A 16,904-nucleotide genomic window follows, 5' to 3' on the forward strand; every position below is an offset into this window, starting at 1 on the left:
CCTGTCTTGCTTTCACTAGCCAGCTCCCTTCTCACCTTTGGAAGGAAATGGATCTCTATTTCTTAACAAATAATACTAACAAAGGTCAGGGCAGTAAGAGAAAATTCTGCTCGTTGATGAGAGGGTTTACATAATTGTAAATGTAGGTAAAAGTAGGTGGGCTTCTGGGATCCTTTTTATGTCAGATTTGAGGTAGATAGACCTGTAGTGTATCCCAACTGCTCCTAGTCACTGCTCTGTTTTTCAACTCTACCCCTCACCAGGATATCACAGCATTACAGCACAGGGTGAATATAATTGAATTTATCCTCACAATACTCAAGGTGCACAAAGAAGAAGTAATTTGCCCAAAATCATGGAGACTCTGTGACAGGACAAGGAAATGACATGGGATCTACTGGGTACCAGTCCAGCAGATAACTAGGGCACAAATACACTGAAGGAGTGTACAAGAAATCCGGAGTTTTGACCTGGCTACCTGTAAATGGTCTTTGTTCTTTCAATAGGATGTACCCTAGCAGTGGGATTTTTCTCACCTCACATGAGATGATACTGGCAGTGTCGACATCTGCTTCTGTGCTAGTTGTCTATGAGTTATCTCATTGTAAGGTAGACATTGGAAACACAATGGATGAATGGACTCTGGAAATGCTTATTTTTTCACACTGGCAAAAATGGACCCTCGGCTGAAGTAGCACAGATGTTCATGTACGTGTCTGAATAAGGTGAGAGGAGGAGCACTGTAGGGGCTTAATCTGCTCCTCAGTTAAATCATCAGGAAGGCAAAATCAACAGGAAGGCTTCTGCCATCCTCACTGGGATTTGGATCAAAGTGTGGGATATCAGTCAACCAGTTTAATATCTATTCTGATTGACCATGTGACTGGCTGGATGCCACAAATACACCTTTCTGTTAAATGCCATCAATTTGGACAACATTTTCTAGGAGCAACAGCAACTATAGCGGATAAACTTCAACCTAAATAAAGGCTTCTGAGTTTGTTTCTTAACAAATACATAGCCAGTGCTCCTACCTTCCCTTAGCTTTGTGCTTTATGCCATGCCTGAGGTGGGAGAAGCATAGGGAGGTATTTCCAGATTCATTTATTTGGGAAAAAAGGCAATTGACAGAGGCAAGTGCTGTTGAAGTGAATGAAAATACACTGCTTTGACTTCTCATTTAAGACGATAGTTTCCCCCCCTGCTGCTGCCCCCCAATGTCAGTTAAATGTAAGTCTGTCTAGAAAAAGGAAGCATAAATGTCAATAGTAGATAGCAGTAGTAATAGAGAGATAGTAGTAGATCACCAGCAGATGATATAATTCTACTACCAACTTATGCTCCTGATGAAAATGGAATGATGTCACCACATTTGGACTGTACTTTTTGCTGTCTACTCTTGTCATGAGAACTAAAGCTGAGTACAATATCAAAGGTGTAGCTCTGATTAAATAATTTTTGTATACATTTTTCAGTATTATAATGGATCATATTTTTACAATACCTATGGATATTTTTTTACGTAACTTACTGATATGCTATTTTTTCTGCTTAGAAAGCATTTTCCAGGTGTTTTGCAGAATAGCCATAATTCACTCAGAAAACTGCAGACATAATTAATGTGATTCATCTTGTAGCCTCATTTGTGAACAAGTCTTATCTGCCATTGAGCTGCTCAATTGTCTAGATTTCTAGGTTCTTCTGGGCTTTTTCAGTGTTCTCTAGGCTTGATTAACCGAAGTAATTGTCACAATCCTTTTGTCCTTTCTAGATCATTGACGTATTTAATACCAGGCCTAAGAGAGATCCTTTGGGCATATGCTGTAGACTTTTTATACTGTGAAAATTTATGAGTTACTGCTATGTCCTATTTTTTCTTTCCCAGCTGCTTTCTAAACCACTGCAGCCTTTCCGCTCTCCACCCCACTAGTTTTCTTAATAGACCCTTATGACAGACCTTTGTAAAGAACTATTTGAAAGGCCAGGTAAATTATATATTCTGTTTCTCCCTTGCCCACCATTTTGTTTGCGTGTTTAAATAATTACATGGGATTGAAAGGCATCATTTTCCTTTACGTGAAGTTTGTCCCTATCTTAAAAGCTTAATCTGTAAGTATTTTATACATCAGACATTATTTATCAATTCAGCAGGCTCTCCTGACAACAAAATAAGGTTTCAGAAGATTTACTACTAATTCTTAGAAATTATTGCGCAACATTTGCTATCTTACTCTTTTTTTTTTTTTTTTTTTTTTTTTTTTTTTACGTAGAGGATATTTTGAAGAGAACTGGTGTTTCTGTTAACAGTTGTGACACTTGAAACAGCAGCTGAAACTTTCTGAAAATACTGGCCTTGCTGTCTGACCCTGGGAATGAATATTATCTGTCAGGAGAGCATACCCTTCTTCAAGCAGCCAGTCTTCTCTCCCAGAGCGTGACTCAGGTCTGGCAGATTCCCACTGCAGGAAATGAGGGTTATACAGTCTGCTGAGATTAAATTTGGCTTCTGTCAAATGGTATGATGGGAAAATGAGACTTTTTCTTTTCTTTCCACGCCTACACAGAGCTAGCTGTCTTGGGTCTAGAGACAAACTGAGATGGATCAGAACTGAAGTGTGTAGTAGGAAAAATATCATCTTTAGATTTGAAAGCACGGTTGGTAGAGGGTTTTGGTCCTTGAACTAGTGCACTTATATTTTACAAAGATCAGTTTTTGCAGAGCAAGGAGGAATAGCATTTCTATATATTCATGTGTTCTTTGAAAATGCCTTTTTGTTTTAAGAAAACAATATTTTCTGTTACCCTTCCTAAAACTAGACTAGTTTCAGCAGAATTTACCTGTGCTGGATCAAGCCTAATCTTTGATACTTCAGAACTCTGAGAGACACTTAGAAGAGTGTCTGAGGAGTTGTTTTACATAAGGTGTTGAGGCTGGGAAAAATGTCTTATTGTAAGCAACACAGGTCGTACAACATAACTTAAATATGATGATTATTTGAAGATAAGGATTGAATTCCAGTTGTAAACCAACCTGGAGTGCAAGATCTCAGCAGGCGCTCCTCCAATGTAGATGTCTGTGAATGGCATTGCTGTTCTTTCATTGTCCACACTTTTTATATGTCGCCTGTCCACTACCAAGATCATCTTCTTAGAATTGTGATATATAATAGAAATCTGAAAAGAAAAACATGTGCTTAAAATGTCCAAAATGTCATATTTTGTAAGTTGTCATAGTTATTCTGCAAAATTGATTACACCTTTATATCTTTTTGTTTGAAAAGTTCCTCCCATTTATAGGAAAAATTGTAAATCATGAGAGGCTGACAACAATTACTAGTAGGGAGCTTATTCAGATGTCACGATTTCTCTGATGACTGAAAACCCAGCATATTTCACTTATAAATAAATCCATATGAAAGTACCCCATGTCAAATTCTACACTGTAGCAAATAGATAAGCTCCATTAACTTCAGAGTGCTTTTTTGATTTATCCAAGATGCTAGAGCATACTTTGTAAAAAACTTATATAATTTTCAAAGTATAAAAGTCTTAATTGTGCTCTGCTTAAACAGGTTGAATAGAACTGTAGCTGTAGTTGTAGATCAGGAATTAGACTTTGAATTTACCTCAAGTAAATGGCAGGAGAAGCAAGCCACTAAGCGTGATTTGCTGCTGTCACAGTCACAGTTGCACTGGCTTAAAGCAAATTCTCTTAAACCAAATACAAGTAGATATTTTAGATCTGCCAAAGTCCCTAAAATACTATGCATATATAAAAGACTGTTACCAAATTAATTCTGCCTTCAAATGAAATGGGAAATGCAATATTTCTTGTAATACAGTGCATAAAACCTGAAGTGGTCAAGTTAACATAATGACATGTTTTTAGTTGAGGAGCGTTGTATATTTGAAGGATATAGTTGTCCTGGATATAATTTCATTTTGAATTAATAGCAGTTTTTCTCCTACATGAACTGTCCTGTCCTTGGCTGGTAATATGCAGAATCTATCCACAGGCACTGATTTACCAGGAGAGAGTCTCAGGAGAGATTCAAGGGAGAAGCTTCCCTTTCCACTGCTCAGCAGTGGTGGGACTTGCATGTGCTCTTTCACATGCAAAACAGACATGCACTCTACTCCTGTGCCTGCTCTACTGCATCACCTGGCCCCTCATCTCTTTGTTCCTCCAATTTATTGCTGCTTTGGAGCTGCTGGGATAGTTGGTCAAATGACTGTGATTGATTGTTACTGCATCTCTACCTCATGAAACTTAGCGTCGTTAATCTGAGCCTTCTTCATGGAGTCCTCTAGCAGCACAGGGCCGGTGCTGAAACCAAAGTCATAGCGAAGGTACAGGAAACCATTGTGCATCTCTAGACTGAAGAACATACTCTGTACAAACAAAACAGCAGTCAGAAAAGCCCTGTGATTGTGGTAGCAATTTAGAAAAAAAGAATGTTATGAGAGTGTCTGACATGCCAGCAAAAGCATGCTGTGAAAAGGTCTTCTTATTTGCAAAACTATAACACAGTTTTTTGATTTCTATTTTATACATAATATATGTGTATATGTACGCATGCACACATAATTGTTTGATAAACAGCACTTATTTGAAGACTTGGTGAACTGTTTCTCAGTAGAAACAGTATTTGGTAATACAACAATGTCAATATTCTTTACCAGCAGAGTATTTCAAATACTTTGCAAACACATCTATTTACTGTTGAAGTAACATCACATGCCCCAAATGAAAGATGTTATACTGGTAAAAGCAATGTTGTGCTAGGATGGTTATATCTGCATTAGCAGCTTCTGTCATGGTGCCTGTAATAGCTCAGGATTATATGTTTTCACAGCTCTGATCAGCACTGATGTATTTACCAAAGGCTGAGCAGTAGCTAGTGTGTATTCAGTATTTGGTTTCTGGATTTCCGGAGTATTCCTGCTTTATGGCTTGACTTCTGTTCTGTGGCTGGGTGACCTAACCTTTATAAACAGGAGCTCTACTTTAGATAATCTTTAGAGAGTGCTTGAAATGAAGATATGTATCATAGAATTAGTCTTGTTCCAAATCTGAACATAAAGAATTAGAAAGGACAGGTTACAGCAACTGTGCATCTGGGTTAATGCTTTTAATGCTAATGTTCATCTTCTCTCTTAGTGTTCATGCTGTTGTTCCCATGCCTAATGGAAACATGGGAACAATAATTCTCAAAAAACTACTGCAGGCCAAGAACTGCTGTCTCTGACACAAATAAGTCCACCCTCAGAAGCTATTACTTAAAGCAGTGAAAGCAGGTTTTAATCTAGCGCTTTTAAAGGAAACTGCAGCTTGGGTTTGTCTTGAACAGCTCAAATTTGAAAATGAAACAGGGATTACATTCAGAATATTTATGAGCTGTCTTTGCAGAACTGAATAATGGGCTGGCTTACACAGTCTTTCCAAAAGTGCTGTGAGCATGGTCTGCCACAGCTAACATCCATCTTGATTGCAGTTTCCACTGCAGCACACAAAGCGCCTACATCTCTGACAAACCTCTGGGCACTTTTGCTTGGAAGAAAAATGACTGATCTGCAGTAGAGGCTGTTAAACTTAACAGCAGTTGCTTATCCAAAACCTCCTAAGAGTGAAGGTTAGTGGTGGCATAGAAATTTGCATGTGGAGTCTCCTTTCTTCAAATCCTCATAGAGTTTGCATCAACCTCAGACTTCTGAAAAGCTGGTGATATTTGGATCAAGCCTTATTATTTGGGTTACTTTCTGTTTTCGGTAACAAATAAATATTTACCTCTACTACACCCTGAGACAGTTATAACAAAGGGGCTGCTTTATAGGAGTTACTTCACAGAAATTTCCTATCACTTTGATTGTGCATTCTCATGCAAATAAAGGTGTAACTACTGAATTTAACTGGTGTCTCTCTCAAAGTGTCATCAGAAGGGTATGTCCACTCTGAAGTACTGACTGTCTCTGGATGAGAGCAGAGTCCAACCAACTCAGGGCCTTGACTTCCTGGGGCCATTGCAGAGTGCATTGCAATTCTCTCTTAACGTATATATGCTCCAGATGAACACAAAGTATTTCCTCTTTCCAGAAGTTAAATGTAAGGACATAAGCATTTTGGATTTTCCATGATATTGTAAGTACTGGGGAACCTGTAGTACTCAGATAAAGGGTACCAGCAGGATGTGGTACTCACCCCATTAATCATCAGCAGGATCAATCCGTTGTCTGTAGGTGTTCGAACTTCTATGTCAAACCGAGTTACCTGGCTGAATCTTCCCCTTCTCTCAATGTTTCTTGCCAAGGCATAGCCAGAGCCATCAAAGAAATAGCTCACAGCCCGGCTCTGAGTGAAAGCCAACTTATTTCTGTGAAAAAACAAGGAGGGAAGCAATATTTGGCACATCCACATTTTATTCTGGGGAAAATTAAAGGCCTTTACAATTGAAATACTTTCTTGAAATAATTCTGAACTGCTTCTTCTTCCTGGAAGTGGTGAGACTGCTGACTTTTTTTTTTCAGTTTATTTCTGGGATTTTTTTCTGAAATATGATGTGTAGCTTTTAAAGTTCCTTCATTATTACATTGTGCTTTTATCCTGTGTTGTATGTAGAGGAAAGGAAAATTCTTTGCTCATCCTTGTAAAGTGCTGGGCCCACAACACTTTCTCATTATAAAGGTACACATACATTTATATTAAGAGCTTGCCCAGTTTGTGCAGAAACCTGTTGGAAATCTCCAAGGCCTTTAGCTGAGTACTGACTCCTCTGGGGAGCGCAGGAGCAGCCTGCATGCACTGTCCTGGAGAGCAGGAGCTTGCACTCCCTGTGGGAATGGCGTGAGAAGCAACCATTCGCTCTGTCCCAACACCTCCTGAATTTCTTTCCCAGTGAGAGCTGCAGGTTCTTTGTTGCTGCCTGTTGGATGCACAAAATGTCTGTGCTAATCGAACTCCGCGGTTGATGTTCACTTTTACTTTAGGGACTTCATTTGCCAGTTTGTGAAGGGCTTATCCGAGGAATTTCTGTTGGTTTAAGAGTGTGAGGCAGAAAGATAATCTCCATGCTGGCTTTGCTAGCTGGCGGTGTGACAGCACTCACGTTTACCAGTGGAGCTATCTGGCTGTGGCTGTATTGCTTGCAGCAACAGGATTTGAGTTAGGAGCAGTCCTGTCCTAGGCAAGCAGTGAGGTAAGGAGGGAACCTGGACCATGTCCCAGCTAACACAGCAAGTTCTCTTTCGAATGCATAAGCAAGGTTGGGGGAGAGTTAATGGAGACAAATCATAGAGTATCTCAAATTGGGAGGGACCCCTAAGGACCATCGAGTCCAGCTCCCATATATATATATATATATATGTGTGTGTGTAAGTTTATCTTGATGATGCAACTAGGAGTTAAAAGTGGGCACATTCCTTCTGGGCAACTCAGTATCACCTTCACGTTTGTAATCTAAACCAGGAATGAAGCACCGGGGCTGGCACTTGCAACAAACCAGAGTAGCAGAGTGACGGTGGGACTGTCCCGTACCTGGCACAAGGTGGCGATGTGGTGGTGTCGATGTTATAGACCTGCTTGAAGTTGTATAGGCTGATCACATCATCGTTCAGGGTAGCCAGTTCCAGGCAGCCGATGAAACCAGGTAGGTTTAAGCTTGGAGGGAGCTGTGCAGAGGGCAAGGAAAAGTAAAAGGAGAAAGATCACACTCTATTTGGATATCACGAAAGCATTTGTGCCTGGGGTCAGTTTTGTCTCTGTCCTCTTCATATTTTGAACCAAATGGGATGATGCTACCTTGGAATAGTCTTTGCAGTCCTTATCATGCTATGGCCATTGTGCTGTATGTTAAAATGTCTCACATAAATGGTCTCACAGTGAGAACAACAGTCTAGGTAAGGCAACTGCAAACAAAGTTTTCTAGTTTTGAGGGGAGCACACTTGGAAAAGGAGAAAAGGGTTAAGATTTGACTAATCACAGATCTTGTTCAGTGTATTTGACTCTCTCAGTAGGTCATTCATATCTAATGTACAGACATCCTTCACTGCCCAAAAAATAACTCCATTCTGTGACAAAAGAGAGAGAAATAAGAGGGCTCTTTAAACCCAGGAGAATTGGATTTAAAATCTGTACCAGTGGCTAATTCTCACTAGGTATTATTTTGAACAGTTATCAGGATATAGAAACTCTTTCTTTTAATAGAGGTCACAGCAAATGGAATTTAAATAGCCACACTGGTGGGGGAAAAAATACAAAAGAATAAAACTGACAGAGCTAGCGAGTCATTCTTCTAATATTAAAATACTTTCCCCTGTGGAACAGGTGTGATATTATTAACACCTCTTGTACTCTGGAGTCTGATCACTGCCAATAACTTTTCTTTGGCTTCTCATTATTTCCATTTTGCTTACGATATAATAATGGTAATATAGCAATGTGGAATATGTGTAGCTGTAAGAGAAAATGAGATTCTTATCTGCAGCACAGATGCATGTGGTAAGTGATCCTGTTTCCTTTTTTTCTTTTGTTTCTTCTACTATTCTGCTAAATTATATTAAGTATGACACTTTTAATGGTTAAGTGGTACATTTCATATTTATAAAGTATGTAACAAGGAAGAAAAGGCAAAAGCTTTTAGCAAGTAAGGCTGTATGTTAATAAATGAAAATATGAAGTGTCCATTCCTAAGGGAGAAGAGACCCATATGCTTATCAAATAATTGCATGAATCCTCTTCTTCCTATTCCCCTTCCAATTTTCCTCCACTTTTTTCTCTTTTCCTTTTCCTTTTCCTCTGCCCTGCTCTGGAACAGAACTGAAGGGTTCATTTGCTGGATTACTTTTTTTTTTTTTTGTGTGTGTGTACAACTATTATTCAGTCCTCAGTCTTATTTCCAGGCAATTTTCACCCAGGGCTCAGTAATCTAAAAATCAAATCATGGCATATATCTGGTAGTCACTGCAATGCAAATGCTCAGGAATACGTAAGCGTATTGAGTTAATCTTTAGTTTTAGATTGTTAGGAGGGCTGTCTGTGCAACAGTAGTTGGATGTTTTTAGCACTTACTACAGTTAGCTTAAAGAATTCAGCATTCTCTAAAGTCTTTCTAAGTGCATTTTCATTCAGCCATACAATTTTGATAGCCAAGATCATTCATAACAATTTCTAAATCCAAAAAGAGGACCTGGTATGTTCACAGACGCAGGTAAGTGAGGTGCTAATTCATGCTGACTACTAGGAACTAGACTGAAGCAACTGTCTTAGGTCTTCAGACATGTTTTGCTCAGGCAAGTCTTCATGCTGTTGTGAGGCTGGATTTAAGCCAACGATAATTTAAGTTCAAACAAATCACTATATTTCTGTTTTCCCACGCTGTCCTAATATTAACAATACATTACTTTTCTTTTTTGTGACAGTTGTAAAAGTGAAACTGTAAGCACCAAGAACTCATCAGCATTGAAAAAAAAGTTAAACTGGGCTAATAGGCTTTAATCTATGCATACTACTTAACATCTAGCAAGCTTTTTTCTTCTTACTACATTTTTTCAGAAAACTTGAATGACAGCTAACAGGAATCTGATCATCTTACTGTATGACATGTTATGCTCAAGAGAACAGTAGTTTTCCCCATTGGCTAGAAGATAGAGTCTCAAGATGATAAATGACTATATAAGGACATTTTATTTATTAACCATTTCTGTGTTTAAAGGGAAGCCCAGCAAGATAAGTTTGCGTTTTTTAATTTTTAATATAGACTATTTATCTGACCAACCTTGAAGTCTGGAGGTACTCCACCAACATAGAAAACGGTATTTTCAGGTTCCAAATTCAAGAGAGAGTCAGGACCAAGAACCTCTCCCTTTTTGATAAATTTTTCTTCAGCTGTGCTGCTGAGACTGGGCACAGTTAAAAACATCTTGCCGTGTCTTCCAATCCTGTAGAAGGGAATTGTAAGAAAAGTGAGCTTCATGTTGGCTAGACTTAAAAAAGAACAAGCAAAGCTCCAACTGCAGAAAGGGTTTTTATTTCCTTACTAGAAGGCTGGCACTCTGGGGGAAAAGAAGGGGAGAAACTACATACACTTTCTCTCCCCCACTGTGGCCTCATGGGTCCTGGCTCTCTAAAAGCAAAGAGAATTTCCATTTATTTCAGCAGGAGTAGAACTGGGCACTGAAGATTCCTGATGAGCAGTTCTGACCAGCCTTTTCTGTTTGTTTGGTTGGTTGGTTTTTCTACTAACTATTTGATTTTGGGGAAATGCACATTATCACTTTACCTCTCAATTTTGATGATGCTGAAGTAAGAAGGCCAGGTGCTGACAGGCTTGGCATCCAGAGGTATCTCCACATCTTGGCCCCCCAGATTATAAATGTACACAAGGTTGTCATTTTTAATTGCAAGACCGATGTAATTTTTTGCCTAAAACACCAATGGAGAAGGATGTCAGAGCTACAACATTGAGAGAGATTTAATGCAGAACATGAGTAAAAGGTCGACTTTGATAGATTAAATGGCACCTTGAAATATAACTAATAAACAGAAGCTTCATTCTCTAATTGATTGCTTTCACCAGATAAAACTGTACAGAAAGTATCTGATATTTTACTTTATATCCATTTTGACTGAGGTAAATATAAGGTAATGAGATGTCTCTGACCGTAAATTGGTCATGTTCAATGGGAAATTTTTCCTCAGTATTTAGCGTGCAGTGTCATATGCAGGAAATAGGAAGAAACATTTGTCTAAAGCCTAGGTATTATGCTGCGATTAAATATTCTGCCGAGAGGGTTTTCACAATTTACATTCAGTAGACATTCTTCTTAGAAAAGCTTATAAAGAAAAGCCTGCCTTTTGAACTCTTCCCAAGTAACAGCCTGCCAGGATTATACCTGGCTTGTGAGGTGTGATATTTTTCTTTTAGGAACCACAATTTAAAGAACAATTATTTCACAACACTTAAAGGTGGTGAGAGTATATGACCTTTCTAGGTGTTTCAAAGTAGTGATGTACAGAGTGTACGACAGCAGCAGAAGCCACAGGCAAAGAAACCTGCTTATCTTGTGGGCCTGTCACCTCAGAGATTTGGAATTGACACTGTCAGCAGCATAAACCTGATTAAAACATGGCCCTGAAAAGCCAGGTGGGTGACATATTAACTGCTTCAGAGCACTTCAGTACCAGCAGTGGAGATAGCAAGTGTGACTTGCAGCAGTGACAATCATAGCAGCACACTGCATAGGTAATCTAATTTGCTTCTTAGAGAGAATCCTTCATTGTTTGGGATGCAAAGTTTCAAGGGTAAGGTCTCAGGAAGACTTGCTCTTTGCTTGTCCAAAATCAATGACAGTCATATAGTAGACACCTTTCATTTTGAAACATGGAGAAACAGTGAGAGATAAAGCCAACAGCAAATAAACTTCAAACCTATTTCATTTAAAAAATATATATATATATTTAAAAAGTAACTGGGTTCTTCTCTTACATTTTTGTTTCCGAGGTACAAAATGAATCTGTCTGGAGATGCTGCCAGTTGTGGGTTGTCTTTCTGAAACTTTATGTACAAGCTCATGGAAGTGAAAGATTTCAGTTCCTCCACATTGATCTTTGGATTGACTTCAACAGCTGATTGGCCTTCAAACATCATAGAAACTTGGACCTGCAGTTTCAAGTATGCTAAGTGAGACACATTATTGCTGCCTGAGGACATTACTTAAGGTAAGCATGCAAGAATACTTAGCCAGCAGCCTTGCTTACTGCAAGAGTGGAACTGGCACCTATAAATTGGCCATGCAAAATTGTATGTTTGTAACAATAATTTCTGGAAGACGCTGTAAAGAAGATGAAGAGAATTATTTTTAAAATTAATTAAAGCTCTAATAAACTGTGTTTAAGGATATTCATAAAGTAAACCAAATTTCAGTAGAACATAGATGTGTCCTTAGTTGAATCAGGGCTACATTATTATGTATGGCACATAATGAAATTCTTGCGTAGCTATAAAACTTCTATCCATAATTAATTTCTTTGCTTTGGGAGTAGTATGACCAGTTTTCTGTTCACAAGTAATCATGTTATATTACTGAAGTTACAGGGATACATATGAGATGCTAATAAGATTTTAAAACATGTTCATTTTAGTTCAAATGCCTTCAACATAACTAATGTTTTCAAGTTTAAGTACAATATGCCTGAATGACAAATACATTTAAAGAAGAATCAGACACTGTGCACATACTAAGTGATGTTTCCTTTCCTTTTTTTGAAGTAATGTATGTGGACAGCATATTTCAGCACTGTGAACATACAATAATTTTTTATTTAGTTTTTGATTTCTCGGAATGAATTAAAATATACTGTTTTAATTTTCGACCTCGGTGTTCTTGTTACAGGAAAATCCTCATAATTTATGTATGATAATGAAAGTGTTTTTCTCTATTAAATGTGTGAGCCAAAGATTTCTTACCCTGCAGAAAATGAATTAAGAAAACCCGAAAAACTGTCATCTCAGAAAAGTTTGCATTAAATTGCTGTAATTACTATTGCTGGTAACTAATGTTGCCAGCTGAGTAATGACCTACTAGTTTTAGCTTTAAATTATTTTGTTATTGTGGCCATCTTTAACGCTGTGCCAATTACTTAATTAGTGTTGCTGCTGCAGTAGCAGCAGTCTACCATGAATACCATGGTAATGTTAATTGCTTGCAAATAGCAACTGTAAAGATTTTAATGGCTTCCACTGTACTTTGTTTATCCAGTTGTTGGGAGGTGATAATGTCAAGGTTTGGGCTTCTAACATGGCCCAAGAAAATGGAGGTCCTCATAAGATGCATTTGATTATTAGCACTAGTAACCAAAGGTCCCATCCAAAAGTTTTACCTTGCTTGCTACGCTCCTTGTTTGAGCAATTAACTCTCTGATCCGCTGAATGCTGGAAGAAATATTGTTTGCTGGTGCCTTCTGTTCTACTCTGCGCAGTTTGTCCAGGAGTTGAGGGAAGACTTCTGTAAGTTTCTTCACTGCAGTCAGAAAAGAAGAGACAGCTTGTTTTTTTCCTCTTTGTAACACTGGTTTTGCACTAGGAAAATTCCTCCTTACCCTCTTAGGTTAAAACTCACCTATCTTCTGCTTTGAGAACGAGTCCTAGCTGTGGTGTGTGAGAGGCAGTGATTTCATAAAGCGTAGTGATTTATTTATCAGAATGCAAAAGTTTTTGGAAAGAGTTTGCACAAAGAAGACTACTTTTTCATGGATTTCCAAGGTACTACTGTGGTGTTGTACTTTTGTAATACTTTTTGCAAGGAGCTTTGCAAATGTTAATAATTTTAACCATTTCATCTTCCTTCAAGGCAAATAAATGCTAAGCCCAGTTTTACAGATATGGCAACTGGAGCAGAAGGGTTATTTGTTCAGGACCTCACCCTCACTGTATATCTGTGGCTGACCTGGGAAGTGCATCTAGGAGCTATGGTTCATGAGCTGTTCGAATTAATTTTAGGAAAGATGATTAGGTTGTTTTCCTCAGCTCTCAGATGTGTGTCTCTCCCAGACAGCAACAATGGCTGCACAGGTGATGTGTCTGTGTATGATTCACAGCCCACTCTACTAACAGAAACACCGCTGCTTTCAGACTGTGTTAACAGGCCTGTACTGTACAATGGTAGAACGCCTCAGCTGACATAAACTGTGATTGCTACCTGCCCCAGCCCTTCAGAGCGGTAACTTCTTCAGCTTTCCTGTCTACATCTCCCAGGGATAGAATCATAGAATAGAATCATAGAATCATTCAGGTTGGAAAAGACCCTTGGGATCATCGAGTCCAGCCATCACCCTACTCTACAAAGTTCTCCCCTACACCATATCCCCCAACATCTCGTCTAAATGACCCTTAAACACATCCAGGGATGGTGACTCCACCACCTCCCTGGGCAGCCTATTCCACTCTCTGACCACTCTTTCTGTGGATTTTTTTTCCTAATGTACAGTCTAAACGTCTCCCATTGGATCTTAAAGCCGTTCCCCCTTGTTCTGTCATTAATCACCTGTGAGAAGAGACCAGCACCAACCTCTCTATGATGTCCTTTCAGGTAGCTGTAGAGAGTGATGAGGTCTCCCCTCAGCCTTCTCTTCCTTCTCTCCAAACTGAACAGTCCCAGCTCCTTCAATCGCACCTCATAGGATTTATTCTCCAGGCCCTTCACCAGCTTCGTTGCCCTCCTCTGCACTTGCTCCAGCACCTCGATATCTCTCTCATATCGAGGTGCCCAAAACTGGACACAATACTCCAGGTGTGGCCTCACCAGTGCAGAGTACAGGGGGACTATCACCTCCCTACTTCTGCTGGTCACACTATTTCTAACACAAGCCAGGATGCCGTTGGCTTTCTTGGCCACCCGGGCACACTGCTGGCTCATGTCCAGCTGCTTGTCAATTAGAACCCCCAGATCCTTCTCTTCCAGACAGCTCTCCAGCCACTCCTCCCCGAGCCTGTAGCCATGCAGGGAGTTGTGGCCTAAGTGCAGGACCTGGCACTAGGCTTTGTTGAAGCTCATCCCGTTAACATTGGCCCACTGATCCAATCTATCCAAGTATCTCTGTAGAGCCTCCCTATCCTCATGCAGATTGACACTCCCACTTAACTTGGTGTCATCTGCAAATTTACTGATAATATCCTCTATGTCCTTATCAAGATCATCAATACAGATGTTGAACAGAAATGGTCCCAACACCGAGCCCTGAGGAACACCACTGGCCACCAGCTGGATTTAGCTCCATTGACCCACCACTCTCTGGGACCGTCCATCCAGCCAGTGCTTGACCCAGCAGAACCTTCACTCATCCAGGCCATGGGCAGCCAGTTTTCCTATGAGAATCCTATGGGGAACTGTGTCGAATGCTTTTCGATAATCCAGGTAGATAATATCCACAGCTTTTCTCTCGTCCAATAGTTAGGCCATTTTGTCATAGAAGGAGATGAGGTTTGTCAGGCAGGACCTGCCTTTCATAAACCCATGCTGACTAGGCCTGACGCCCTGGTTGTCCATTATATGACTTTTAATGGCACCCGGGATGACCTGCTCCATCACCTTCCCTGACATCGAGGTCAGACTGACAGGTCTATAGTTTCCTGGATCCTCCTTTCTGCCTCTCTTGTAGATGGGTGTCACATCTGCCACCCTCCAGTCCATCGGGACCTCCCCTGTTAGCCATGATTTCAGGTAAATCATGGACAGCAGCTTGGCAAGCACATCTGCCAACTCTTTCAGCACCCTTGGGTGTAACCCATCCAGTCCCACAGACTTGTGTGCATCCAAGTGGTGCAGCAGGTCTCTGACCACCTCCTCTTCAACTGTGCTGACCTCATTCTGCTCCCCCTCCCCATGTCCCAGCTCATGAGGCTGGTGTCCAGGGAACAGCCAGTTCCACTGCTAAAGACTGAGGCAAAGTAGGCGTTGAGCACCTCAGCCTTTTCCTCATCCTTAGTTACCATGTTTCCCTCTGCATCCAATAAAGGAGGGAGATTTTCCCTAATCCTCCTTTTGCTGTTAACGAATTTATAAAAACATTTTTTATTATCCTTAACAGCTGTAGCCAAGTTGAGCTCTAGCTGTGCTTTGGCTCTCCTGGTGTTCTCCCTGCATAACTTCACTACATCCTTATAGTCTTCATGAGAGACCTGGCCCCTCTTCCCAAGGTCATAGATTCTCCTTTTGTTTTTGAGATCCAGCCAAAGGTCCCTGTTTAGCCAGGCTGGTCTCCTTCCTCACCTGCTTATTTTTGAGCACATGGGAACAGCCTGCTCTTGTGCCTTTAAGGCTTCTCTCTTGAAGTATGTCCAGCCTTCCTGGACTCCCATATCCTTCAAGGCAGCCTCCCACGGGATTTTGTTAATCAGTCTTTTGAACAGGTCAAAGTTTGCCCTCCAGAAGTCTAAGGTGTCAGTTTTACTAACCCCTCTTTAGTTCTCCAAGGATTGAAAATTCAATCGTCTCATGATCACTGTACCCTAGACAGCCTCCAACCTTTAATTCCCACACAAACTCTTCCCTGTTCAGGTCCAGGAGGGCACCTTCCCTGGTCGGCTCACTCACCAGCTGTGTGAGGAAGTCATCCTCCACATATTCCAGGAACCTCCTGGATAGTTCCCTCTCTTCTGTGTTGTGTTCCCAGCAGATATCTGGGAGGTTAAAGTTTCCCGTAAGAACAACAGCAAGTGACTGCGAGATTTCTCCCAAAGAATCAGAGTACTGGACATTCAGTCTTTCACTGCTGTGCCTTCTGGTACATGTGGAAGTAGGATTGTTATCAAAGAGAAATGCAGGTGCTCTGTTGTGTTCAAAGGGAGAGAACTCCTTTCCCAGAAAGATAAGCAGACAGAAAAATTACTGAGAAAGAAAAATAACTACCCCTAATTATGATCCAGTTTCATCACATCAGATTCCAATGACAGGCTGCCCTTTGAAGGATATTTACACATCACATCATTTTTCATCTTTAATTAGATGTAGGTACAACTAGCTGAGCATAATGAAATGCGATTTTAGCCACAAGCTACAAGCATGTAAGAAAGATCCAGTATTCATAGATAATTTTTAATGACATGGATTCACTGTAAATGTTAAGACCAGAATTGTAGTGTTTGCAGTTACATTTTAGGGGTTGTCAACTTGCGTCCACCTGTTCTTATTTTCTTCCCCTCAAATTCTTACTCTTGCCTGAGAAGATAGCAGAGAGACAGGTAGAGGAGCTAATCAGATATACTGAGAGTGTATAGAAGGAAAAGAAGAAAGAGTAGTCTGCAATCACTTTTCTGTGCTTCCAGTTCTGTGCTGACTAAAGACTGAAGCAGCTCTCAATCTCATTCAGAGCAACCCAGAATATGAGAAGATCCCCTGGAGTCCTACAAGT

The 16,904-nt window shown here is 40.2% G+C and overlaps 1 protein-coding gene across 2 annotated transcripts in view; it reads right to left on the reverse strand.

Annotated features, from left to right (window-relative positions):
• Positions 1-16,904, reverse strand: part of LAMA4 (laminin subunit alpha 4) — a 113,408-nt gene that overhangs the window by 24,548 nt on the left and 71,956 nt on the right. For both annotated transcript variants that reach the window (XM_074896177.1, XM_074896178.1), the window contains exons 18-25: positions 12,876-13,015; positions 11,482-11,655; positions 10,276-10,418; positions 9,772-9,934; positions 7,532-7,665; positions 6,200-6,371; positions 4,261-4,392; positions 3,032-3,174 (exon numbers count right to left, since the gene is read on the reverse strand). In XM_074896177.1, the coding sequence (XP_074752278.1) occupies positions 3,032-3,174; positions 4,261-4,392; positions 6,200-6,371; positions 7,532-7,665; positions 9,772-9,934; positions 10,276-10,418; positions 11,482-11,655; positions 12,876-13,015 (1,201 nt within the window). The remainder of the gene's footprint in view (positions 1-3,031; positions 3,175-4,260; positions 4,393-6,199; positions 6,372-7,531; positions 7,666-9,771; positions 9,935-10,275; positions 10,419-11,481; positions 11,656-12,875; positions 13,016-16,904) is intronic.

Source organism: Athene noctua, chromosome 1 (assembly GCF_965140245.1).
Source record: "Athene noctua chromosome 1, bAthNoc1.hap1.1, whole genome shotgun sequence".
Taxonomy (NCBI): Eukaryota; Metazoa; Chordata; class Aves; order Strigiformes; family Strigidae; genus Athene; species Athene noctua.